The 27,067-nt window shown below is 42.3% G+C and overlaps 1 protein-coding gene across 4 annotated transcripts in view; it reads left to right on the forward strand.

Moving 5' to 3' along the window:
* Positions 1 to 4,322: 4,322 nt before the first annotated feature.
* The window catches only part of DNAJC5B (DnaJ heat shock protein family (Hsp40) member C5 beta), a 55,132-nt gene continuing 32,387 nt past the window's right edge, over positions 4,323 to 27,067 (forward strand). The window contains exons 1-3 of one of the 4 annotated variants that reach the window (XM_083187187.1): positions 8,194 to 8,257; positions 9,038 to 9,156; positions 13,992 to 14,104. In XM_083187187.1, coding sequence (XP_083043313.1) covers positions 13,998 to 14,104 — 107 coding nt within the window. In that variant the 5' untranslated portion in view covers positions 8,194 to 8,257; positions 9,038 to 9,156; positions 13,992 to 13,997. Of the gene's footprint in view, positions 4,652 to 8,161; positions 8,258 to 9,037; positions 9,157 to 11,412; positions 11,489 to 13,991; positions 14,105 to 27,067 lie in introns of those variants that run through there. The other 3 variants (XM_083187188.1, XM_083187186.1, XM_083187189.1) reach the window with 3 other exon arrangements.

Raw genomic sequence — 27,067 nt, forward strand, 5'->3', positions numbered from 1 at the left:
GACTCACTGTAAAGGTAAGTTCTATATTTAGGGTATTATTATTTAGGTGATTACAAAATTCAGTGAGAGTGGTCTCGTCACCACCCCAGATGAACAGCACGTCATCTATATAACGTGTCCAGAGGGCCAAACTGGCACCCCAGGGGTGTCCCGCCCAAACCTTCTGGTCCTCCCAATGGGCCAAAAAGAGATTGGCGTACCCCGGTGCCAATTTCGCCCCCATAGCGGTGCCCGCCACCTGGAGGTAGTGGTCACCCTCATACCAGAAAAAATTATTATGCAAAATGAGACTGGTACCTTCTAACATAAAGTTTTTTTCTTTCTCAGGTGTATTATACATGCTCAAATGATAATCCATAGCTGCTAAACCATCACTATGTTGGATAATGGTGTACAATGCCCTTACATCTGCTGTTACCAGTAGATAATTTTCTTCCCATTTAGTGGCATTGATCTTTTTAATAACAGCTATGGTATCCTTAGCATATGATCTGGTATTTTTTACAAGGGGCTAAATTCTATTGTCCAGAAAGCTAGAAAGATTGGCAGTCACTGAACCTATACTAGCCACAATAGGCCTCCCCGGGGGTTTTACAGTCGACTTGTGTACCTTAGGTAACACATACAACACCGGTGTCGACGGATTTTCGACATATAGGAATTCAGCCTCTTTATCTGTAATAACTCTTTCTGTGGTATACAGACTGATAAAGACTTCCATTTTTTTCTGTAATGAGACCGTGGGATCACTGCGTAGTTTTTTGTAGGTGTCTTTATCCATAAGCTGCCTCATTATTTCTGAATGGTAGTCATCCCTATTAAGGACCACAATCCCGCCGCCTTTATCGGCGGGTTTGATTATGATCTGTTGGTTGTTTTTAAGGGATATAATAGCCTCTCGCTGTAATTTGGTTAGATTAGGGGTTTTTAGGGTTTTGAATGAGGTGTGTTCTAAATCCTCTTTTACAAGCCTCTCAAAAACCTCGATGTAGCACCCTTTCTTATGTTTAGGAAAGAAAGTGGATTTTTTCTTAAACACCTTTATCCCTTCTGGTGGTTCAGGGGGTATTTCAGAATGATCTTTTTCAGAAAAGAATTTTTTTAAAGTAAGTTTTCTGATAAATTTTTGTAGATCAATGAAGGTGTCAAATTCATTGACCCTACTGGCAGGGGAAAACTTAAGACCTTTTTGGAGGACCTCCTGTTCCTCTTTGGTAAGAGTATAGTCACTCAAATTAAAAATCTTAGTGCCTATATTAGTGGGCTCCTCACTGGTATTTTTTGTCTCGTTAGTCTCTAACTCTGGAATTATGTTGACAGTTTTTAATTTTAACCTTTCTTTTTTAGAAAGCCCCTTGTTTTTCCCAGCTCGTTTCCCTCGTTTAAGGGGGTGAGCTGTTACCGGTACTGGTCTCGGTGGGGTCCCCTCTCTAAAAAACGGGTTCTATTATCTGTATAATCCCGATTTTCATATTCTCTGTTAGAGTCCGATAGGTTTATATTGGTTTCCCTATTACCCCTCCAATTCGTTCTGGGGGCCTTGTATGACCCTGAATACTTATTTTCATATTGTTTCTGGGGATAAAAGTCTTCATTAAGTGTGGAGTTTATTTGTTCTCCTTCCCTCCTAAATCTTTTTTTGTAATTGTTTTTATACATAGATCTAGTGCTATTCCTCTGTGGTAAGGGGATATAAGGCAGGACATTTTTTGGTGTTTTTTTAGGTGTCTTTTTAATTATTTGATTTATTGGGGTTTCCCCTTTAATTGGTCCTGACTCTTTTGGAGGAATTTCAATTTTCCATTTATACTGGGTCCCTGTTTTATAGTCGTTACAATCTCTTTGGAATTTTTTTAATTTTTTGTTTTTTAATTCCCTTTCGTTTTTTTCTATCCTGCTTGCCATGGATGTTTCCAAACCCTCAAACTCTTTAGATTTAGCAAACGGTTTTATTAAGGTATGTAAACCTTCTATCTCTTCTTCTATTAGTTTTAGGGATTTAGTTTTTTCTCTAATGATTAATCTCATTAGAGACGCAGAACAATGATCTAAAATTTTTGACCATTCATTTTTAAATTCCTCTGATTCTATGATAAAAGAGGGGAGTTTCTCCACTCTTAAACCTCTGGGCGTGATATTATCTTTCAGATAGCGCTCCAGGGTGGCAGTCTCCCACCATAATTTACCCTCTTTTATTAAAAGCTTCTCCATTTTTTGCATAGCACTCTCTAGATTTTCATCTGCTATGATGGTAACATCAGAGCTACCATCAAATAGGTTATTCACACACTCTGTGCGTGTTTGTCTATGTTTAAACATTTTAGAACAATATGCAGCCTGTTCACAAAAATGATGGAACACTTTCTAGCTTTCTGGACAATAGAATTCAGCCCCTTGTAAAAAATACCAGATCATATGCTAAGGATACCATAGCTGTTATTAAAAAGATCAATGCCACTAAATGGGAAGAAAATTATCTACTGGTAACAGCAGATGTAAGGGCATTGTACACCATTATCCAACATAGTGATGGTTTAGCAGCTATGGATTATCATTTGAGCATGTATAATACACCTGAGAAAGAAAAAAACTTTATGTTAGAAGGTACCAGTCTCATTTTGCATAATAATTTTTTCTGGTATGAGGGTGACCACTACCTCCAGGTGGCGGGCACCGCTATGGGGGCGAAATTGGCACCGGGGTACGCCAATCTCTTTTTGGCCCATTGGGAGGACCAGAAGGTTTGGGCGGGACACCCCTGGGGTGCCAGTTTGGCCCTCTGGACACGTTATATAGATGACGTGCTGTTCATCTGGGGTGGTGACGAGACCACTCTCACTGAATTTTGTAATCACCTAAATAATAATACCCTAAATATAGAACTTACCTTTACAGTGAGTCATATAGAGGTGAATTTTCTCGATTTGACTGTTTACATAGAAAAAGGTTGTATAAAAACAAAAAACTTTGTTAAACCCACAGACTGCAATTCCTACATTGGTCTTGACAGTAACCACCATCACAATTGGATACGTAGTATACCTAACAGTCAATTCCAAAGATTGAGGAGAAATTGCAGTGACCTGGAGGTTTACAAAACTCAGGCAGCATCTATGGAACAGAATTTTAGAGAAAAAGGATATGACCATTCTACTGTGGAAAAAATGATGGAGAAATATAGCGTCCCTGATAGAATGGAAATCTTGGAAAAGAAACCTGTACCTAAACAGGATAATAAAGAGATCCTATTTATTACAAAATTCTCATCACAGCATCGGATGATAGAAAAAATTGTTAATAAACATTGGGGTATTTTAATTAAAGATCCTGATCTCGCTCCCTACCTGGGCCCCAAACCCAAATTTGTATACAGGAGGGCCGACAATTTAAAAAATCTGTTGGTTAAAAGTGCCATCCCTATTGACAAAAGACCATCTAGGATTACCTCCAAAGGTTTTTATCGGTGCGGGCAGTGCACTATGTGCAAATCATGTAAAACCAATAACAAAGTGGTAGAATATAAGTCTAATGTAACCAACATGTCATATGTTATCAAAGACTTCATTACATGTGGATCTGTCAACGTAGTGTACCTTTTGGAATGTAATTGTGGACTTCAATATGTGGGCCGGACAGGCCGCATGTTGAAAGAGAGACTGGCAGAGCATGTCCGAAATATGAAAAAAGGATATGACCTGCATAGTGTCTCAATGCATTTTAAAGAAAAGCATTCTTGTAACATTAATCACCTTAAATCATTTTGTGGCATCAAACTATGTAACAAAAATTGGAGAAAACGGAGCGTGGAAAGTGATCTCGCTAAACTAGAGATGAGGACCATTTTCGATTTAAAAACCTTATCACCGAGAGGTTTAAACCTCGACTTTGAGTACAAATGGTTCTTCTAGCAGTTTTTTATTGTACAGAATTATTTTTAATGTTACTATGTATTTTCATGTATTTTTATGTATTTTTATGCATTGTATATTTGTGATGCTTTTATACTGACTAATCATATTTTATCTCTCTCTATTTTATCCCATGCCTGGCTTTGTACATTTATATGCATTTATACACATGAGTTTTATATTATTTATATTAAGAATGATTTTAAAACGTGCATACTATTTATCTCTTGATGTATCATATAAATTGTATATATTTCGATGTATCATATGATTTGTTAAGCACTGTCACTTTATTTAGTTAAATGGCAACAGTGTGTGATAATCAAAGCCAGGCTGCAGGTTTTTCCGATTGGTTAGTTACAAGCCATGTGATCGGGGAAGTTTCCTGTAAAAGGGAGACAAGGAGAAGTAATGGCAGATCTTGAAAAAGGAACAGCTGTTCCGAAACGCGTTGATCGCCGCCCCCCTGTCGTTTCACTAGGACAGCGCACCAGCAGCGAGGATACCTGCTAATCTCCAAGGATTTCTCCGTTCGCAGCATCACGTCTGCAGCGTCTGTCTGCCGGGTCATCTGACAAATCCTGGAGTTCCTCGTCTGCAAGTGCCTTTTTCTGTTTATCGTCTGTACATATCCCCGTGTGGTGCTTTTACCGTGTATGAATAAACCTGTTCCCCCTGACTGAGAGTCATCGTGTCGGTGGATTTAAAGGACCTGCTACATGAACGCGAGACTGAACCATTAAGTAAGTGTCAGCGTTCCCCTTACACTTGTATGCAGTAGAAGCCGGTAAAAGATACCTTTATGTGCACGCGGGTCAGAACTTATAAGTAAGTGTCTGTCCGCCTGCGAGTTTTGAGAATCACCTTCATTTGATTGATTGCTGACCGACACCCAAGTAGAAAGTCAGAGAACTCCTACATATTTCAGTGTCAAACACAGCGCCAGTGTTTTCCTAATGTTTTGTAATCTATACACCTCTATCTGTGCCCCTGTCTAAAATCTGCCAGGTTTCCCTTCTTCCAGTGTGTGCTAGTCTCTGTCATTTTTACAAAGCGAGGCATGCCGTGTTTGTTTGCATCACTGGCAGGTCCCACTGAATGGGAGGCATTCATTGTCATGTGCATGCTGGCTGCTATTCACTTCATTGGCATAACAGGAATACTTTAAGGCAGGGGTATTCAACCTTTAAGACAGCGTGGGCCACCTAAAAAAATCCAGTGAAGCCCGAGGGCCACTAAAATCGCCTACGAAATTTCAGACAGCCCCATAGAATCACAGCTCCCCTATAACATCAGCACAGTCCTTCATAGATAGTTGGCACAGCCGCCCATACTCAGCACATAACCCCCCCCCCCCCCACACACACACACACACACACACCCTAATAGTTATCAGCAGCCAATTTGGGTTCCAGTGCAAACAGTAAAATATGTGCCCCCCCCCCCATATATAATTTGATATTGAATAAATTGCACGTGCCGTAGGCACGCTCCCAAAAACGGGTGTGACCTAATTATAAGGGGCGTGGTCTAATTTTAACGAGTGTGAGCTAGCAGGAAAACAATTACCTGACACCTCTTTTGCAACCTGCATGACCAGACATTGGTTACCGCAGGAATGGTCGTTGTCCTCACACGCTTAAGTTGACTGAAGGCTGCACAATGACATATAAACATGAAGGCCCACACAGTGAAATAGTATGCCTCACAGATCAAACCCAAACAATGAAAGGCTACTTAAATCAATATACACTGCTACACTGTTTATCCGTAATGCCCATTACACATTGTGCATCACACCATAGTGTCCATTAGACATTATGCCACACACCGTAATACCTGTTGTACATTATGTCATACACCATAATGCCCATTACACATTATGCTGCACCGTGATGCCCATTACACATTAATCCACGCAAAATTATGCCCATTGCACATTATGCCCCACACTGATGCCCATTATGCCATAGACCATAATGCCAGCAGTACTCCTGCTTATACATATGATGCCCCATCAGTGCCCCTCACACACAATGCCCCAGCAGTGCCCCTCACACACAATGCCCCAGCAGTGCCCCTCACACACAATGCCCCAGCAGTGCCCCTCACACACAATGCCCCAGCAGTGCCCCTCACACACAATGCCCCAGCAGTGCCCCTCACACACAATGCCCCCAGTAATGCCCCACACACAATGCCCCCAGTAATGCCTGCAGCTTTGCCAGGTCCCCTGCTCCCGGCCAGATGTACCTCCTCATCCTGCAGCTTTGACGGGTCACCTGCTTCCACCATCCATACCTCCTCCTGCAGTTTCGCCGGGTCCCCTCCGCCAGCTGTGCCTCCTCCTCCTGCAGTTCCAGTGCCGGGTCCCCTGCTCCCGCCAGCTGCGTCTCCTCCTCCCGCAGCTTCGCCGGGTCCCAACTCCCCAGCTCATGACCAGACGTGCCTCCTCCTCCCTCAGCCACGCTGGATCCACTCCTCTGCCCTGCCTGCAGCCAATGGAAATCGGGTAGGCGGCACCCAAGGGGACTCCATTACACTGCCTCCCTCGGCAGCATTTTCTTTTACTTAAAAATAAAAATCCTGTGCATGGCGGGCAGGGGGCCACTGAGATCAGCTCCGCGGGCCACTCGTGGCCCTCGGGCGATGGGTTGAAGACCCCTGCTTTAAGGGGACACATCTGTACAAAAATCCTGGCATGATGCTGCCATGTGAGGATTTGACAAACAACTATCAGGGCTAAATCCGGTATGGCTGTATGGAACTAGTGTTAATTGGAACACCAGTCTCCAGACCAAGCTGCTGTACCACATTTTTTAAGACCTTACAGTTTTCCATTATGGCCACTTGCTGTTGAATCTGGGCTCCCTTAAAGGCCCTTAGTTGTGCCTTGGGTGGCTTCTTTATGAGCCTTGGTCGCTTCCTGAGGAATCTTGTTGATTTTCTGCTGAGCTGAGGTAGCCTCCGGCAAGTCCTTAACAATGTGTCCTCCATGTTATCTTTGGGTGTAGGTTTGTCCCTAAGCATCTACAAAGGACACAACCATGGATTTCACAGTATATGAGTTAAACAATATATCAAAACAAATCCTAGCCTGGGCACTAACTTATTATAAAAGATTCCTTTTCACTGTCTGCTAAGACCAAATGCCCTTACCACAAACACAGGCATATGCTCAGTACTAACAGTCAGTAAGTCACAGTGGGGCAGATGTATGATGTGTCGTTATGGGGGAGAAGGGGTATCAGCGCACGTTATGTGCACTGATACCGCTTCTCCCCCATGTATGATGCGGCCGGGATGCGATAATGGACAGGGGCGCTATATCAAAATGATAGCAGGCCGAATGTATGAACGGTCAGCACCGCTGACCGTTCCGCACGAAGCCGGTTTTGGCTTCGCCAGCATCAGGCTGGCGAAGCCCTATCTAAACAGCAGGGACAGCGCTGTCCCTGCTGTTAGGTCTTGGCTGCGCTTGGGATCTCGCGTGAACAGCGAGATCCCGCGCATGCCCAGTGCGGCCGGCCGGGGGACAGGAGATAGCGCATCAGTATTAACTGATGCGCTATCTCCAGAAAGGGACATCGCCGGAGGGGGGAGTTAACGCTCCCCCGCTTCGGCAGACAAGATGTTAATACATCTTGTCGATGTCCCTTCCTGCTTCGCCTCGCTATTGAGGCGAAGCAGGAAGTATCATAGCGGCGCGATAAGCGCTGCTATGATACATCTGCCCCACTGTATCATAACAGCCTTAGGGCGGGATGTTCAAACATCCGCAGCCCAGCTCCGCCCCTTCTCCGCTCATCGTATCTCTTGCTGCTGCGCCGGGCTCTCCTCCTCCCTGCACCTGGAAGAGGATCATAGTGCAGGGGGGAGGAGGTCACAGGTCCAGGCAGCACAGCTCTGTGCTGCCCGAACACAGGTGAGGGGGGGTCGGTGCGGGGCTGCGGGGGTCGGTGAGGGGCGCGGTGAGTCGCGTTAGAAGCCCATAGGCATCTGGTGATGCCCCATTGACAGTAACCCGGCAGGGGATGCTTAGAGCATCCCAAAATGCGGTAAAAACCTGATAACGGGGTTATCACCGCATTTTTACATACCCATTCCAGGAGGGACAAAATGCTCTGCTCTTGGACTTCCTTGCCAGTTGCAGTTGCTGAGGTGGGACTGCACCACTGTCATAAATTCATATAGGGGAGCCCAGACTGTGCTGTTTAGGGTGGCAGTTGGTGGGGCTCCCCTATCTGAATTTTGGACTGTGCTGCAGCCCTGCAACTCTGCAACCGCCACTGGTATGGATGTCCAGAAGCAGAGCATCTTGTCCCTCCTGGAATGGGTCATGTTGGGAGGTACGTTTTTAGTTTAGAGAATCTCCCCCTTATTGCCTGTTTGTAGTGAGATCATGGGCCAAACAGTAACCAGTCCATAGGTAGACATTGTCTAGGTCAATAGTCAATAGGTCAATATGCTCATATGGTCGACGATGACAAGGAAGACTAAATGTCGAAACAAGCAAAAGGTTGCCATGGCAATTTGTTTCTTTTTTAACTTTAACTTTGGAGAAGGGCGGGGGTGCCGGGCAGCACCATTAGCATATGGGAACGCCCAGCATTTCTCATGCTAATGAGGCCATGACTCGGGTGCAGGGGGCGGGCAGCTGACATCACCGTATATCACAGACCCCTTTGTCTCTCTCAACATTATCTCTTTAAGCTTTGATAAATCTCCCATACAGTATGTAAAATAACAGGTTAGAGCTGATTGGTTGGTATTTTATCTCTGGCCACTTTCTCGTTCTCCAAGTTTTTTATAACTCTCTCCCAATGTTTGCAAAAGTATCCAAACAGAAGAGTCAGCCATTATGCCAAGGCGTCTGTGAAATGTACAGTATGTATATGAGCAAATATGTGTATTAGATTTCCAGTGTACAAAACACTTTATTCTTATCTGCTTAATAACTCTCTTCCCATTATAATCAATATCAGCAGCAATAGGAAACGAGTTTATGTCTTATTATTTGTTCTTGGTCGCTGGAAGAAATGTATGACTGAGCCTAATTAATATATTATGTAATTTATATTAGTGACATCACTAAAGCAGCCTGTCATTAATATTGTAATACTTCTAAGGTTTTCAGGACAGCTCATGGGTAGAATTTCAAAGTAACAATAAGTAATATGACCCCATTTGCTTCCACTAAGCCCCATCCTCTTACCTGAGAGGAATAAAAGCAGAAGCTTCGTAGCAGGTAAGACATTTCCCAAATACATTATAATTATTTAGAAAAATACAGACTTAAAGATATTTGCATTGTTTGATCTGAGCATCTGTCTTAATTCTAGCAATACATTGTCATCTGTATTTATCTGTATATATATATTATATGGAACAAAAATGGATGTATGTGTGGCTTTAACATAAGTTACTCTTTCATTTTGCTTTGTTGACTGTAGTTTAATATTTTCTTTTTTTTAAATGGCATTAATGGTGCATGTTGTGAATGATCAGTTGTCATTTCTTGGTATTCTGTTATGTTACAAATACTGATACATGCCTGTGTAGTGTATCTGTTACACAGCAAATTCTAGGGAGGGTGCACACATTTTCCCCCCATTAGTTTTGCTGCATATATATATTACCTTTTTTTCTTTCTGGAGCAATGTGCTTTTATAAGCAATGTTGCAGGAGAGCGCTGCATGGTAGGGATGGCAAGCGGTGTGTTTACCATCAATGGTTACCATCGATTTCATGATTAGTGACCATTGATGATTGCAAACTATGCAATAGATGGCTTTCGATACTTTCACCAACCAATAGTCAACCCTTTTCTTTCACTTACTGGCCCGTGGGCCAATCAGAACCTAGGGGTGTGATTTTGCAGATGTAAGGGGGTGGAGCTATACTACAGTATGTGTACAGACACCTTGTAGAAAGAAAATTGAACAATCGGGAAGTTCTGTATCATCAATAGCAGGAAACCATCAGGCTCTCCCTCCATCGATGGCAAAAGTATTTAACATTTATCATAAATTAATAATGTTTTGAAAACGCAGATGGTCAATGGTCGTCCATAGAGTATGGTGGGATAGAGGGCCATTAGTACCCGGTTGCTGTGTATTCCTGTTATTTAATTTAATGATCTAAAGCTCAGAAGTTTATCATCCTCTGGTTTACCTGTCAATTATTTATACCCACATTCTCTTTCATTGTATAGATGATATTATGTACACCATCTGTTCATATCGATGCTTTGCCATGCATGCACCCATTCGCTCTTATGATGATGATTTCAACATTGCTCATACATTACATAAATCTTTATAACTAACAGATGTATTATAAAGTGTAAGCCCTCATCATGGTCATAACCATAGTAGGTAAAAGGGAGCCATTGCAATTGCGCCCAAAGACTTGTGGGGTCCTGGACTAGAGGCGCTTTAAGAGAGGAGGAGGCCGGTGTGCACAGCCTCCTCCACTTGGGCCCCCTCCCCCTCCTGGCCATCGACGCAGTGCGGCACTTGTACAGAACACAGTAAGGCTCTATAAGGTTTAAACTCTACTGCCCATGTGCGGAACCCATGTGCGGAACTCTGAAAAAATGGCGCTGCAGCCATTCCAGCAGTGCTGCTGCCTTAATCGCAGAACTGTAGAAGGTTACGTATTAAAAAATGGGTGCAGTGTGTGTGGTGTGGGCCCCCCTGGGACTCATGGGCACTGTGCACCTTGTACCCATTATTAATACATCCCTGGCCAAGATATAAAGTTGCATACCAATTTCCCAGATTAGGCTCAGGGTTTAGGGTTAGGCTGCGGGGCAGGGGGTTATGTTTAGGCAGCGGGGAATGGGGGTTAGTTTTAGGCACTTGCAGGGAGGGATAGGGTGAGGTTACGGGGGGGGGGGGATGAGGGATTAAAGTTATGCTGCTGCAACAGATGGTTAGCGTAAGGAGCGTAGGGGAGGGGGTTAGGTTCCTAAAGGAGCCCTTCTTAAATGTATCCATTTTGGGATGCTGGGATTGGTCTTTCGACTCCTGGATCCTAAGCGAAAGGATATCATATGTACCCCAGTAAACGATATGGGATACTTCTACAAACAGGATTTTTTTTAAATAAAACATAGAAAATCTTTTACATTTATGTATTTCCTATAATATATGCCTTACTTTGCATTATATAACGTCTCACCTGTTGTTTTTGGGACACCTCTATAATCACCCATTCAGCAAACTCTTACAGGCTTTATTGAGATAGAATAATGCTTAATCCAGATATTTTATTGTCAGGAAACTGATTACCTTCCTTGTTCAATTATGAATGAACAATGGATTTAGTTTCTTGAAGCCTAAAGCTGCAAGAAACAATAAAATGCCCCCAAATTACTAGAACAGGGACTAGGAAATGCTCCCTATATACTTGAAGTGCACAGTAATGTATGACCCGATAGTATTTATTTTTGTTATTTAATACTTCAATATCTCCCGTGACTCAGAGTTTTATGAACCTCTTCGTATTCAAGAACAGATAGCTTTAGAACATCTCGAAGACTTGGACTAGGTCTTTATTGGCCTCCATAAAGAAAAGTAGGGAACATTAGGAATAAATTGAATTGATGCTAAATCGTTTAAGCCTTAAGCCAGTTAATAAAACATGAAACAGAAAGGAAATGAATAATGAACTTTATCACCTACAATTGCGATTAAATTTCCCTAAGGTTCATAAGGTTTGACTGGTAGAGTTAGTTTACAGCATAGTAACATATTACCTTAAGGTATCATGTGGAACACAAGTGAGAACTTCCCTGTTTAAAATTGCAAATCGATATACACTAATGGCAGCTCTCTAGTACTATACTGTATGTTATTTTGCTGGCGCACTAAGTAGATCTGTATTATTTTAACAGGCATCACAGATTGCAGTATGTTTTAGTACTTTAGATTGATTTAAGTTGATTGTATCGTCCAACGCAGACATTTCATGTATTTAAACTGTTTAGATTATTTTACAGAGGATAATTGACAAAATATTTAGGACTACACTATCTAAAAACAAATCAAGTATTACACTTGCTTGTAGTTGTCAAAAGCCGGCTTAGCGATAAATGCAAATGGATGAATATGTACAGTATATAACAAGTTTCTGAAAAACAAACAAACATTATTTTAACTAGTTAAAAGCCCGTCAAAATGATCTCTTCTGCAATGTACTTTCACTTTGAGCTGTGACAGTTTTAAATTTCACTTTGAGCTGTGACAGTTTTTTGGCCACAAACTCTCCACCCCACCCCCAGTCCCTATCTGCTCCTAACTACAATCTCTGTCTTCACAACTCCCTCTCTTCATATCCAGCAAGTTTGAAACAGATCAGTGTCCCTGCAAAATTGCTTTTACTTTCGGTTATTACATATTTTAGAACACAAAGGAGTAATTTGGTCTATCAAGTGGCCTCTATTGGTCAGTGAAGGTGCTTCACCTCATAGAGGGGCGGAGTAGTTTGCCCCTTTTATTTATATATATATACATATATGTGTGTGTGTGTATATATATATATATATATATAGGGCAAGGGGGTCCTGGCACTCGTTTCAAAGGTTCAGCTACTTGTGGTGCCTCTCCATTTCTCCAAGGAAAGAATGTAGCAACAAATTTGCAGATGGCACTCACAAGGTTAAACAAAGTCTGCACGGCGGCAGCAATGATATGAACAAACAGAATCAACACAGGCTTGTGTCAACGTTTCGGGCAAAGCCCTTTATCTTGATAAAGGGCTTTGCCCGAAACGTTGACACAAGCCTGTGTTGATTCTGTTTGTTCATATCATTGCTGCCGCCGTGCAGACTTTGTTTAACCTTGTGAGTGCCATCTGCAAATTTGTTGCTATATATATATATATATATATATATATATAAATTGATAGGATACCGCGGTGCCTTCCAATAAGAAATATAGACAGACCACCCACCGTTACCCCCAAAGGGCGATGAGATTGACAGGCGGCATTCCACGGGCTTGAAATAATTCAGTTTATATTAGTGCGTAAAAGCAAACCATAAGATCCTGTGGGATGTGACCATTTTTATTAATTAAGGAAAATTAAGAAAAATTAAAAATAAAAATGAAACTGATATGCTGTTCAGTCTAATTAACTGGTTCATACACAGCATGTGTATATAAGCAAACATCACATCAAAAACACTAATGGTATAGTAGAAAAATAATTTTCTATAAATCCGGGGACAATCTGTCCCACCCCCGGCGGGGCGGGCGTCACTTCCGCTCTGCCCTGCCGGAAGTGGGGCTGATTGTATATATACATGCTTATATACATGCTGTGTATGAACCACTTAATTAGACTTTACAACATAGCAGTTTCACTTGCTATTTTTCTTAATTTTCCTTAATTAATAAAAACGGGCACATCCCACAGGATGTGACATCATAACTTAGTACAATAATCAGATAGAGTATAAATACAGGTCCAGGCACACCTCTCGCTCACCCGTTGATAAAGTCAACTAGACAAAACGCGTTGGGACTACGCGCTGACTCCTCTTTTAGATAAGTTATTCTCCTATATCCATATATATATATTTTTTTAAGTAATTTTATAAAGGCTAAAAATATTTTTATTTTATTTTTTCTATGCATTCATTTTACTGTTGGTATCATTAAATTTCATGCTGTGCTATTGTGCACATTTTTTATAAATATTTATTTCTTCAGAAAAATCGGTGTAATCATCTAATTTTCTCTCGGTAATGATAATCTCAAAGGGATCATTGACAGCACCGGTGCGATTTGCAAATCACTAAGGGCACAGATGTATCAAGCTTCAAAAAGTGATAAAGTGGTGAGTGATAAACAACCAGCCAATCAGCTCCTGACATGCCAGAGACTGGGTTTGAAAAATGAAAGTTAGCAGCTGATTGGCTGGCTGTTTATCACTCTCTGTGTTATCACTTTTTGAAGCTTGATACGTCTGGCCCTAAAACTTGGGCTAATAGTTGCACGGCAATGCAGTGCATTAATATGGAAGTGACAATAATCACAAAAAAACAGTGTTGGGTCTGATTTTGTTTTATTATAGGTCAGGATGTCTGAACAAAGACAGCGTTCTTTGTCCACTTCAGGAGAGGCACTGTATCAAATCCTTGGCTTGGAGAAAGGGGCAACTCATGATGAAATCAAGAAGTCTTACAGGTACATTTTTTTTAACTTTACTATTTATATGAAGATGAGTTGTTCAGTTGAGTTGAGATGAGTTGATCTGTTAGAGACGTTTAAATATCTGCCAAAAATGCCAGTGTTGCTCAAATTTGTTATATAAATTAAAATAAAAAATGTTGTGTAAAAAAGATTATATTTGCTATATAAGGTAAATAGAATAGGTCATTTTGATATAAAAAATGTTTGCTTGGCAATTTTCACACCTATTTTGACCAATACACTTGGCACTCAAAGGGTTAAGTAGTAATTTTATTAATGGAGCAGAAAAATGAAATAAACACAGAAATGCATGGTAGCAATAAGCAAATAAAATAAGAAAAATAATCAAATAGGTCATAATAGGAGACAATAGCACATTAAACAGATTGCATGTTAATAGGAGCAAATTGGTCAAAGAAAAGAATGCAAAGACAAATGAGAGACAAAGGGAGTGGAGATTAGATCAGGTATGAAGGGAGTGGAGATTAGATCAGGTATGAAGGGAGTGGAGATTAGATCAGGTATGGTTGGTCAGAGTCACAAAAGTAAGTGGTGCCAGAGAAGACAAATGTGGGTAATGTAGTTTAAGGTGGTATCAATGTTGGTAGATATTTCCGACAGGCGGAAATATCGTTCGTTTTCTACATTAATAGGTTGAATTTGCATTTGCCTATTGTCACGGCCTTTTCTCTGAATGCCTACAATCCAAAAACACAGGGACTGGCAAATTAAACGCCAATACCAATGTTTTTGTCATAATTGGCTGCTAATTCAACAATTTAGCATCTTGTTCTGACAGTTGTGCTCTGACTCTAAAATATTTTGGACCTGTGGAGGCGGCGGGTATTTCGACAGGCAGCCTGTCAGCAGTGGCCACTATATCAGAGCTGATACTGGAGCTGTGGCCACTGCTGCAGGGTGCTTACACCTGCTGTAGGTAGCAATGGGAGAGTGCTGACAGCTCTGCAGGGAGCCAGAGCTGGGATTGTATAATCAATCAAACAATCAATCAATTGTATGTGCTAAAAACATATACAATCTGCATACGATCTGCTTGCGAACACAACCTATCCCGACTGATCATATGTGCAGCACATAAGATCATTGGAGCAACCTCACAACCCACAGGTGATGTATGCCGGTTGGTCATTTACATGTAAATTCATAAGGGGAAATAATTTTGTGAAGTTTTGTGGTATTTCAGAAAGTGGCATCCTGCACTTTTGTGTGACACCTTATCATCCACTGCAAGCTATGATTTGGAACAAGTCTCTTTCAGTTCTCCTTCCCCTACGCTCATGCAGTATCCTCCCGATGTGCTAATCAGTGATGTGTTCTTCTTTTGGGACTAGTAGTAGTCCCCGGTTCCGAGCCTTTTCCTTGGTCCTGTATTCTGATGATGCAGTTGAATAGTACAAGGATGGCTATCTGAAGCGTAAACCGCTCTGGCTGTAGAGCAGGAATGGATCTAAGCGTTCCTTTTAGGGAAGGGGCCAATTAAAGATTTAATCGTGACTCCTCCCCTCTCTACTCATTACCCCTCCCACTTTCAGTCCTGCCCCTTCCCATTTTCAGTCTTTAGCTGCACTAAGTTATTCTCAATTATGTACATTGGTAATGGATACTTTACGCTATTTAGAGTTTATTTCCATATATCCTAATTATTAGCTTATCCATTATGATTTTAAATTACCTGTGTCAATGTAACAAGCAAAAACAGTGCTGATGGACGGCAATCATACAAAATGTGGAAAAACTGAAGCAAATCTTGTTCCTCATCACATTACTAAATCTAAATATGATATGTAAAAACAATTTACTTTCTTTAATATCAGAGCAGATAGGGACTAAGGGTGGGATGTATTAAGCTGAAAATGCGGTAAAACCCCTTTTTTACTGCATCTTCATATGTACTAAAACCCGGCCGCACCGTTACCGCCGGGCACGGTATTGCCTATGGGCTTCTTTTCGCTGCCCGCCGCCTTCCCCGCAAACCTGCCGCCTCGTCGACCCCCCACTCTCCCTCCCCCTGGCTTACCTTCCTGCTGCAGGTCCTCCTGGACCCCAGAAGGTAAACCCCTCCTCCCCCTAGCAAGGCAGCCGGACATCCTTCCGGCTGCAGGGGGAGGAGGAGGCGCCGGGGACAGCCACGCTGAGCTGTCCCGGCGTGAGGGGAGCAGTAGGCGGCTGGGAGGTGACGGAGACACTCTGCACACAGTACAAGTATTGCGGGGGGGCCTCATTCCACGCACCACGATGCCAGCCGCATATGTTAGTACATATGCACTGGCATCACGGTGGCCGGGCAACAAAGGGTGGCGATGTATAAGGGTGGAGAGTTTGTAGGCTAAAAATTGTCAAAGTTCAAAGTTAAAGTAAAAACTGTCACAGCTCAAAGAAAAAATATATTGCAGAAGCCGTCATTCTGATGGGCTTTTAACTGGTGGAACAATACTACTCCTTTTACATCAGAACACCGGGTCGCACCCAGGTTTTTGGACCCAGCTCCAACCTGGGTGCGACCCTGTGTTTAGTCCCTTTTACACTGGCATCCCCCTGGCATAATGTCCACCAGCGTCCCCCTGGCAGAGACAAGCCCTGAGCTGGCGCTTGGGGATGACATCATCTCCAAGCACCAGGATATCCGCCAGTCAGGACCCATGCAACACCATCGACCCGAGATGGATGCTGGGGACCCACGGATTCTGGGGGCAGCCCGGCAGCTTTCTCAGGTCGATGGTGTTGCGTGGGTCCTGACTGGCGGATATCCTGGTGCTTGGAGATGATGTCATCCATTTACCTCCTCCATGGCTCTGCTGCAGTCTGCATAGTACAGCAGTCAGCAGGAGAGGCTGCACGCGGCCCCTGCCCAACCTCCGGACTGACCACATGCTGCGGTCAGGAGGTATGGGCACTCTCATTGGTAGAAACGGGTCCCAGGTGGGATGATTATTGGAGCATTTCCTACAAATGTATATATCAACAAACCCTTGTTTATACTAATAATGTGAGCAATATAGAAGTATACCCTCTTTATTACTTCTGATTAATGCGTCTGTATGCTAAGGTAGGTTTCTACATAAATCTAATTGACAAATGTATATTCTTTAGTTGTTTGGAAGACCAAGATTTGTAGAAACCCAAGAGGATAGAATGACACATGTCAGACAGACCCAGCATACTGTAGATTACTTATTGTCGGATAACAAATCCACAGAGTGCCGAAGTCACTGCCTCTTAATTTGGCTGATTTTCTTTTAGCGATTAGAGCAAAGATAATAATTAGCTTTACCGACATTGGCCTTATTGCTGTAAGTATTTCTAGCATTTACATGCTTGGTGTTTTATATAAACAGATGGTGCAACATTAATCAGACTTAACTGAATGTACCCAGTCAAGTAACATTAGAATATTTAATTTCTCTTTATTAGCAATAACTAGACCATTCACGGTCAGGTAATCTGTATATATGACACTGCAGAATACAGGGGAACTCTTGTTTCGGAACATCAGGTAATCTGAACATATGACACTGCAGAATATAGGGAACTCTTGTTTGGAACATCAGGTAATCTGTACATATGACACTGCAGAATTTGGGGAACTCTTGTTTCGGAACATCAGGTAATCTGTACATATGACACTGCAGAATACAGGGGAACGCTTGTTTGGAACATCAGGTAATCTGTACATATGACACTGCAGAATACAGGGGAACTCTTGTTTCTTAAGATAACTACCATTTGGTTGTGCCAATGTAACTTACTGATGGAGGCATTACGTTCTGTACATTGTGCTACAGTGCCAGCCAGGCAGCCTAAAGCCAAAGTCTCTTTCACATGCCACACGCATTAGATCCTACATGCCAGTTGTATAACCTTTATTACATGCACATGGGCAGTATGACTGATGAGTCCCTGAGCAGTACAAGAGGAGCTACATGTGTATTAGTTTAGGACACCTGGAGCCTTTAATCTGCCAGGCACTGATGCTGGATGAGAAGGTCTGGCTGTCAATCTCTGTTGCAGTTCATCCCAAAGGGGATCAGTTGGGCAGAGGTCGGGACTCTGAGTCGGCCAGTCAAGTTCATTCACACCAAACTCCTCAAACCATGTTTTTATACAGTAGTCCTTGCTGTGCGCACTGGGGCACATTCATGTTGGAATAGAAAAGGACCTTCCCCAAACTGTTGCCACACAGAGAAGCATAATTCAGCACTCCACAGAACAAGTTTCCACTGCCCCATAGTCTCATGTTGGAGTGCTTTGCACCACTCCTCCATCCGATCCCTGGTATTGGGTGCTTTATGTAAGGCTTGAAAACAGCTGCTAAGCCCTGGAAAACCATTCCATTAAGCTACTGTTTTTGTTCTTATATAAATGCCAATTGAAGTTCAGAACTCTTCAGCTATGGAATCAGCGACTTCAGCCTTAGCAGCTGTTGAACACACTCTGTGATTTTACATGGTCTTCTGCTTTGTGGTGGAGTTGCTCTTGTTCCTAATCGCTTCCACTTACAAATCTATATAGTTGCTCATCTTATGCCCCTATGATTTGGTGTCCTAGCCACTAATCACACAGGCAATGGCTGCTCCTTAAACCTGTCGTAGCAACTGCTCCTCCCATATAGTCTTTTGCTGTTATGCCCTCCCCTGCCATTTAAAATGTCATGCCAGGTGGAACGAGTGAGGGAGACTGAGATAAGAGACAAGGAGGTGGAAGGGAGGTAATTGAAAAGATGTATGAAATGGGGATTTAGTGACATAATAGAGATGATAATGAAATGGGTGAAAAGAACAGATGATATACAGGAATACATGGGATGAGTAGGACAAATAAGAGACAAGGATTTTTGGGGAGACAGAGATGTCAGGAAAAAAACTTGCAATGCTGAGTATGACTACTAAAGACCTGGGTACAAAATGCTAGTAAACACTAAACTGAAGTCACTACCTACAGTTACTGTAGTTGACATCCCTGCGCCTCCGCTGTTAATGCAAGGGCTTACATACTGTATGTGACTGAATTCCCAGTAGTTTTTCCACTGCACCATTAAATCCTATTAGACTCCATGGTTCTACCCAACAGGACCTCCATGCAGTCTGCATTCCATGATTCTGGTGCTTTCAAGAACCTAACCAGTTCTCAACTTGTAAAATGGCTGGAATTACTCAACCAGTAGTTCCACCTACACAACCAGTGTGCTGAATTGGCATATACAAGAATAAGCTGTTGAAGACAGGTAGGAGCTGATTGGATTGTTGTTTCTCACTCTCCATTTATCACTTTTCAAGCTTAGTACATCTGACCCGAAAAGTGTGTTATTTGTTTCCAGTCTAATAATATTATAAGTTTCGGGCTTAATATGAGAAATAACTCACATCCCTATCTGTTTCCAAAGTTTTAAACTGTATCAACCAAGTATTACCTTAGCTTTTATTACACTCCCTAACTCTGGAATGGAAATCAGCTCAAATGATGTTTTTAGGTCCTGCATGTCATGGTTGGAGAGTTAAGGAATTTTACCCTGTATAATGTTACATCCCATCAGCTCCCCCTGAGAATAAAGTTATATCTAACAAACATACAGTACATTGATAATTTAAACTTCCTCCGCGCAGACTGTAGGAAAGGGCCGGATCTAGATATTTGTAGCAAAAGTTTGTCTCCATGCACACCGATTGGTGAAACATGTTTATTACACCTGTCATTTTGAGAGGAGAGGTGGGCAAAAATCAGCACTGGGCCAACAGCAGCTGCACTTCCACCAATGGTAGTTATGTAAACCACTATTCTATGGATTTCATTTCTGTTAAGGTTCAATCCACAGTCTCCCATTGGGGCAGATGTATTAAGCTTTAACAAGAGATAAATGAAAGGGTGATAAGCAGAGATAAACGTCCAGCCAATCAGCTCCTTACTGACTTTTTTCAAACACCGGCTGTAACATGGCAGTTAGGATGTGATTGGCTGGGCGTTTATCTCTCCTTATCACCCTTGCATTTATCTCTTGTTAAAGCTTAATACATCTGCCCCGTCCCTTCCGGACTCATGTCATGCCTAAAGTACTAAAGGAAAACTTTGAGTGTGTTTTCATAAAAATATTCTACTTTTCAGAAGAAGCTTTGTTCTTCTGCGTTTGGAAAAAGATGGAGTCTACGTCCTTGCATTGATGATTGTGGTTTCAATGCTATAACTATCATGAACAAGTACCCTATAAAAGGGGCCAACATTTTTATTAAACTGTATTTATATAAGCCTACAACATCATTCAAGCTGTTGATGAATGGAAAACAGAATTTAATACCAGAGATTGATATTGCGGGTGAAATTTAATAGGATGAGAGATTCAGAAAGTGAGAGATTTGGTAAGAAATCTCCAGTTTTTTTAAAGCGGCAATCATTTACACTGCAAAACCAGACTGGTATTGCAGTGTAAATGATTGCCTCTTTAAAAAAAAATGCAGATTTCTTACCAAATCTCTCACTTTCTGAATCTCTCATTCTATTAAATTTCCCCCTACAAGTACTTAGTAATGTAATTCAGCTTTAGTAACGCTCCTGCTGTGCTCCATAAATTTGTGAACGAGAAGTTTAGAGATCTCCTGTATTTCCTAAGTCCCTCTCCTCTTACCGTCTTCATGTTCAGGAGGAATTGTAGCATCTGAGAAAGAAAATAATTTTTACTTCAAGTACATTCCTTTACCTGGTCTAAAATGGACCCAGAAATAGTTACAGAAATTCCGGAAATGGTCCCAACTTTCTGATCTGAAACGCACATGTAGTGTTTCCTTGGATTCACAAACTAGCATAGACAGCTCATTAGGGGATTCTCGTCTGTCATTACTCATCACTGCTCACCTGCAAAGGTGCTTAACCTACAGCCTAGTCTGATAGTACACATGTTTTTTCCTGCTTTTTGAAGGATACACATGCCGGCCAACCACCCTAATTTAAGGAAAATAAGGGACTTTGAAATGGCACAGTCGTAGGAACGAGGCCAGTGGCTTTGTAAAGTATGGCTCGGCTATATACCAAAAGGGGCAGGGCTATGGTACTGTTAGGCCTGGCTGCAGGTAAAGGAGGTGTGGCCTAACATCTCAACACCAACATTTTTAGCATTTTTTGGGAGCGTGCTCAGTTCTCCCCTAGCGACTGGGCAGCCCCCAGCTCCCTCCGTGCTCTCCCTCCCTTCACTGAAGAGATACCGTATGCTTGTGACACTATAGTCACTCAAACATTACGCACAGTGGGGCAGATGTATTAAGCCTGGTAAAGAGATAATGTGGAAGGTTATAACGCACCAGCCAATCAACTGTAATTTTTCAAACACAGCTGATTGGCTGGTGCATTATCACCTTCCACTTTCTCTCCACTTTATCACTACACCAGGCTTAATACATCTTCCCCAGTATTTCCTATTGCAGAACAGTCTCTGACTATGGTGTAACAACCTCATTTCTCCTTTTTATGCTAATATGCTGCTATTGTTACACAGTACAGGCCACCAGTGTAAACCAGTAACATAAGTGCTAATCATTCAGCCGGCGATTAAAGGCATCCATCTTGTGCCTCTCATTTGAAGCAGCATCTGAAATCAACACAATCATTTACATATATTGAGACTTGTGATAGATTGGTGATCTAAATAAAGGGTCAACCATTTCCAGCATCATCAATTTATTACAATTCTGCCCTGACGGAAGGTTTCAGCTTAGACTTAATATTTACACTTATATCAGTAAATGTATAGAAAGCTGTCATTGTTCTCTTGTGCATGATTAAACCCTACTTTTGCAGCAAGAAACATGTTTAACAGCTTGTGCTGTCGTTTACCTGGAACCGAGCACGCTAACCCCCTACAGCCAGAAATCAGCTCCTTAAAGGTTATTTACAGATACCAAATAAAGGCACAACACATACTGTATTTGTATGTACATGAAATTAAATAACAATTATAAGTATACACAGATGTGAACATCTCCTTTACAAGATTTAGTTACCCTGTACAGAACTATGGATACTATGGTGTTTTTCATGAAGCAGTGAACAGACTGGAGTGCACCTGCAGTGCACATGGTTTTGTCCATTTAAAAAGGAATTTGCTAGAAGGAGTGAACCAAAATAACCCCCACTGTCTAGAGGAAAAGCTGCTGTTGTACATTGGGAAATGTTGGGCATGTGCTGAAAACTTCACCAATCCCACTAAAATATGGAAGTAAATCTTTGTATGTTTTTAGATAATAAAATTGTCTCCCCTGTCTTCACTATCTCATTTCCTTCTATGGCAAGTTTTGCACTTAGGCCCTTATTCAGATCTGATCGCTGTACAAATTTGTTCTCAAAATGGGCAAAACCATGTGCACTGCAGGTGGGGCAGATGTAACATGTGCAGAGAGAGTTAGATTTGTGTGAATTATTTTGTTTCTGTACAGGGTAAATACTGGCTGCATTATTTTTACACTGCAATTTAGATTTCAGTTTCAACACACCACACCCAAATCTAACTCTCTCTCTCTATACATGTGACATCTGCCCCACCTGCAGTGCACATGGTTTTGCCCATTTTGAGAACAAATTTGTACTGTGATCAGATCTGAATAAGGGCTATAGTAAAAGCGATGCCCTGAAAATATTATTTAATTCTGGTAAGCAACTTAACTTTTTTTCTGAGGGGTTATAAACCTCTGATCGCACAGTTGCAAATTCCCAGGTCAGTTGATTATTGATAGACTGTGCATGCATATAGATTGTAGCGCGCATGCGCGAGGCCATCCTGTGGTACAATCCTGCACATTTCACAAGTAGATAGACAGGAAGCTGGCGTTCGGGGGAAGTAACCAGATGTTTTCTGGGATTGTCAGGGAAAATGCAGACGTGCCCAGACATTTCAAGGGAAGTCATGTGACGTCAGCTCCGGCCCCGATCCGACTTCTTCTATCACAGCTGCTGAGTAAGTCCTGGGCTACGCACAGACTGCACACACTGGAAAAATCGTTTGATGGTGAATGTCTTGCAAATAGATTAGCAGCGGATTCCTGATCCAGCTCATTTTTACTAGCCGTTCTAAGCAATTTGCAGGCTTGCACGGGTAGTCAATTAAGCAGCCTATTAGTATAATTATTCAGGTATATAAACCCTACATGCCTACTGTTTCTTCACACCTTGATAAAGCCACTTTACTGGCGAAACGCGTTGCTGAGAGAGAGGAAGCTCAGTTGCCAAGTCCCCTTACCTATCACCTCTTGGAATCACTATAAGAGACCGGACCAGCCTCTTTACAAACTCCCAAGTTGAACCTTTTTTCCAGTTTGTACAAGGGCAGCATAGCCCTACCTGCAAATGGACCTTCACTGAATCTGTCGGGGAGCGCTATCCCAATTGTGAGGACCACTCAGGAAGGAATTAAATTACTTTGGCAAACCTAGCCCATTGAATCTACCTTCGTAATGGATCATATAAGGACGTGCTACATGAGGCATTCTAGGAACGGATCTTAAACACTACAAGGAGATAAATACGGTACCGTATGGACTGGAATTACTTATTTAAACTTCCTCTCAGGCATACACGAGTTATCAGTGTTCTCATAGATGTGACATTTTTTAATATTCCCTAATCTGTGCACAATGCTAATCCATTTTTTTAGCATTATTTATTATTGTATATTGTCTGTTGTACTATTAAAATGCACTTTTTAATGTTTTAAATGGCACTTTAATAATTGTAATCCACATTAGACCAAACTACTAGCGCAGTGTACACCCCCTCCCCCCTTTTTCTTACACGGGTGGGATTTCACTCAGGTTGGACAGCAGCTATATGGTAATTGCTGGGCACTGCTAAATCGTGCTGCAGCATTCAGGTCTGAATAAGCTCTGTCTATCATTCTAGCGCTTACTATATATATTACATTATGAGGTGCATGTTTTTTCTCCACTTGCCATAGATTATACAGTCCATTTACCAAATATCGACTTACTGAAAATCTATCCACTATTCTGTTGATGAATTGTGCTTTCTGCCTATTATCCTAGGAACCTATTTGGATGTTTTGTTTTTTTAATTCAGCGACATTTTTAGAATACAGCCAACACAGAGGCAGTTTTTTTAATCATTAATGGGCAGATGTACTAAGTATTGGGGCAGATGTATTACGCATTGGTGGGATAAAGTGCCATCCAATAAGCAGTGGCATAACTATAAATTTTGCTCCCCCCTGCCAAAAAGTCTGTGGCGCCCCCCCACCCTCCAGGCTCTTCTCCAGTATGTTTCCCCAGCGTGTGATATGATGACATCATGCGCATAATGGAGAAGCTGAAGCAGGAGAGAGGAAGAGAGACCAGCAGATACTGCTGCTTCCCTTGGCTCCGACGTATCCCAGGCCGCCTTAGCATGCCCATCCGCACGCCCATCCTGTACACAGTAGCCAATAGCCGGGTCTGTGTACAGTCAATTGAATCAGTGGGGGGATTTGTCATCTCTGTCATGGCCGCGCCTGCGCTGTGGCTGACTCGCCTCCAGTCAGGGCCGGTGCAAGGCACCGGAGCGCCCCAGGCGAGTCGGGATGGGGGTGCCCCGGTGCCGGGGGGTGTGGGGGGGGGGGTACCTGTCGTTCGGCGCTGTCTATTTAAATCTGGCGGCGGAGGCAGCGGGGGTCCCTGCAGTCCATTAAAAATCACGAGCGCTATCCGCCGGGCTATGCGGAAGCGCTTCTAGTGTGAAAACACTGGCAGCACGCTGATTGGCTGAGATCAGCGTGCTCCGTGCTGCCAGAGTTTTCACACTAGAAGCGCTTCCGCATAGCCCGGCGGATAGCGCTCGTGATTTTTAATGGACTGCAGGGACCCCCGTTGCCTCCGCCGCCAGATTTAAATAGACAGCGCCGTAGGACAGGTACCCGGGCGGCACAAAATGCCGCCCTCCAGTGGCCGGCGCCCTAGGCAAATGCCTAGATTTGCCTAGTGGTGGCGCCGGCCCTGCCTCCAGTGCTCAGTCAGTGGGCAGTGGCAGGCAGCAGCATGTCAGTGCGTTGAGCGGGTGCCAGCGCCCACACAGACCCCCCTGCTGCTTGCTCCCCCAAGTGGCCGCTGGGCTGCCTTACAGTAGTTACGCCACTGCCAATAAGCTCCAAACTCATTTTTCAGACACAGAGCCAGATATATCAAGCTTCAAAAAGTGATAAAATGGAGAGTGATCAACAACCAGTCAATCAGCTCCTAACTACCATCTTACCAGCTGGGTTTGAAAAATTACAGTTCGGAGCTGATTGTTTATCATTCTCCAAATTATTGCTTTTTAAGCTTGATACATCTGGCCCATAAACTGCTAAGAGCTGATTGGCTGGTACTTTATCTTTCTCCTCTTTATCCCTCTTGAAGGTTTAGTACATTTTCCCCTGTGTATTTTGTTACTATACTAATAAACCAGCCCTTCAAAATGATTCTGCAGGCACCCTCATGTTTTGAAGATGCAAATTAGATATACAGGTTAACTTTTTAATTTAATCGGTTTCTGGGGTCCTAGCTTTTATTCCAAACCCTAAGTTCTATTACCCTTATTTTATGCGTAGAAATGAAAACTCTAAATCTCTCTAAAGATTTTATTTTGGAAAAGCAATCATCCTATCCCCAAGCTACAAACCAGAGATGTGTAGACAAAAGACTTCAGCAGACATTACTGTCTTTGCCAAGTACTAAAGTGTATCCATCGCCTACACAGAGCACAGAGTGGAGGCTGTTACTTTATAGACCCAAACCGTATTCGTGACAATGCAATCAGTTTACTAGGGACCACGGACACCTCATTGCTTTTGCCTCAACTTTGTCCATTGCTGGTCAAATAGGTTTTGTGCTAATGTACATGAATTCAGTTCAGTGATGTCTTCTCAGTGGAGAAGCAAAGGGTTAATCATAATGCTGAGAAATGTTTTGTTTTATGTCCACGTCGATCACTATGGAGAACTGTTATAAACAGTGAGACACTGCACCTCTGTGTGGGAGAGATGTACTAAGCATTGAAAAGTAAAAAAATGGAGAGTGATAAACCACCAACCAATCAACTCCTACCTGTCATTTTTCAAACACAGCCTGTGACATGGCAGTTACGAGCTGATTGGCTGGTGGTTTATCACTCTCCATTTGTTTCACTTTTCAAGCTTAGTGCATCTGGCTCTGTGGGTATTGTGCTGGCGTTATTCTGCCTTGTGGTCACATGATATTTATCATGGTACAGTATACTGTATACTATATACCTCATACAACAGCCCCAAAAATCCATCTATGGGTAAATTTACTAAAATGGTAGGTTTATTGAACATGGGGTGTCATGCAGCCCACACACGCACCGATTCCAGCGTGCGTTGTGGGCTTAACTAGCACACACAGCATTGCATTGTATGCCTTGTGCATACGATGTGCATGCGATGTGATGCTGTGCTAGAAAAAGCTAGTACAAAAAGTATGTGCAGCACATACTTTTTGTACTGTACGATGAGGTGCCGCGGGAGTGCGCACCCCATCGTACAGCATCACACCGCCGGCATCGGTGCGTGTGTGGGCTGCATTACCCATAGCAACCAATCAGACAATATCTATTATCTTCTACAATGTGTTAAATAAATAAAAAGTAGGATCTGATTGGTTGCAATGTAAATTTAACCCCCAGTGATTACAATGGTGCTTTGACATAACAGAGCAATAATGGGCTTCATAACTTTATATTTAACCAATTACCAAATAGCTTTACCAAATTTGAGGATGCGTAATAATGTTATACCAGTTTTCTACATTCCAATATCAACTTTGTGTTCTATGATGTACTGCATGGATATTAGAACCATTTGTAGATTTCTGTGATTAATTTCCAATAATTCTGAAAAGATTCAAAATTCATTAATATCAACAACCAACCAAAACCTGACTGTTATAATCCAGACACATTTTGCTAGTAGTGTAA

This window comes from Crinia signifera, chromosome 5, assembly GCF_055691185.1.
Source record: "Crinia signifera chromosome 5, ASM5569118v1, whole genome shotgun sequence".
In the NCBI taxonomy this organism is placed as follows: Eukaryota; Metazoa; Chordata; class Amphibia; order Anura; family Myobatrachidae; genus Crinia; species Crinia signifera.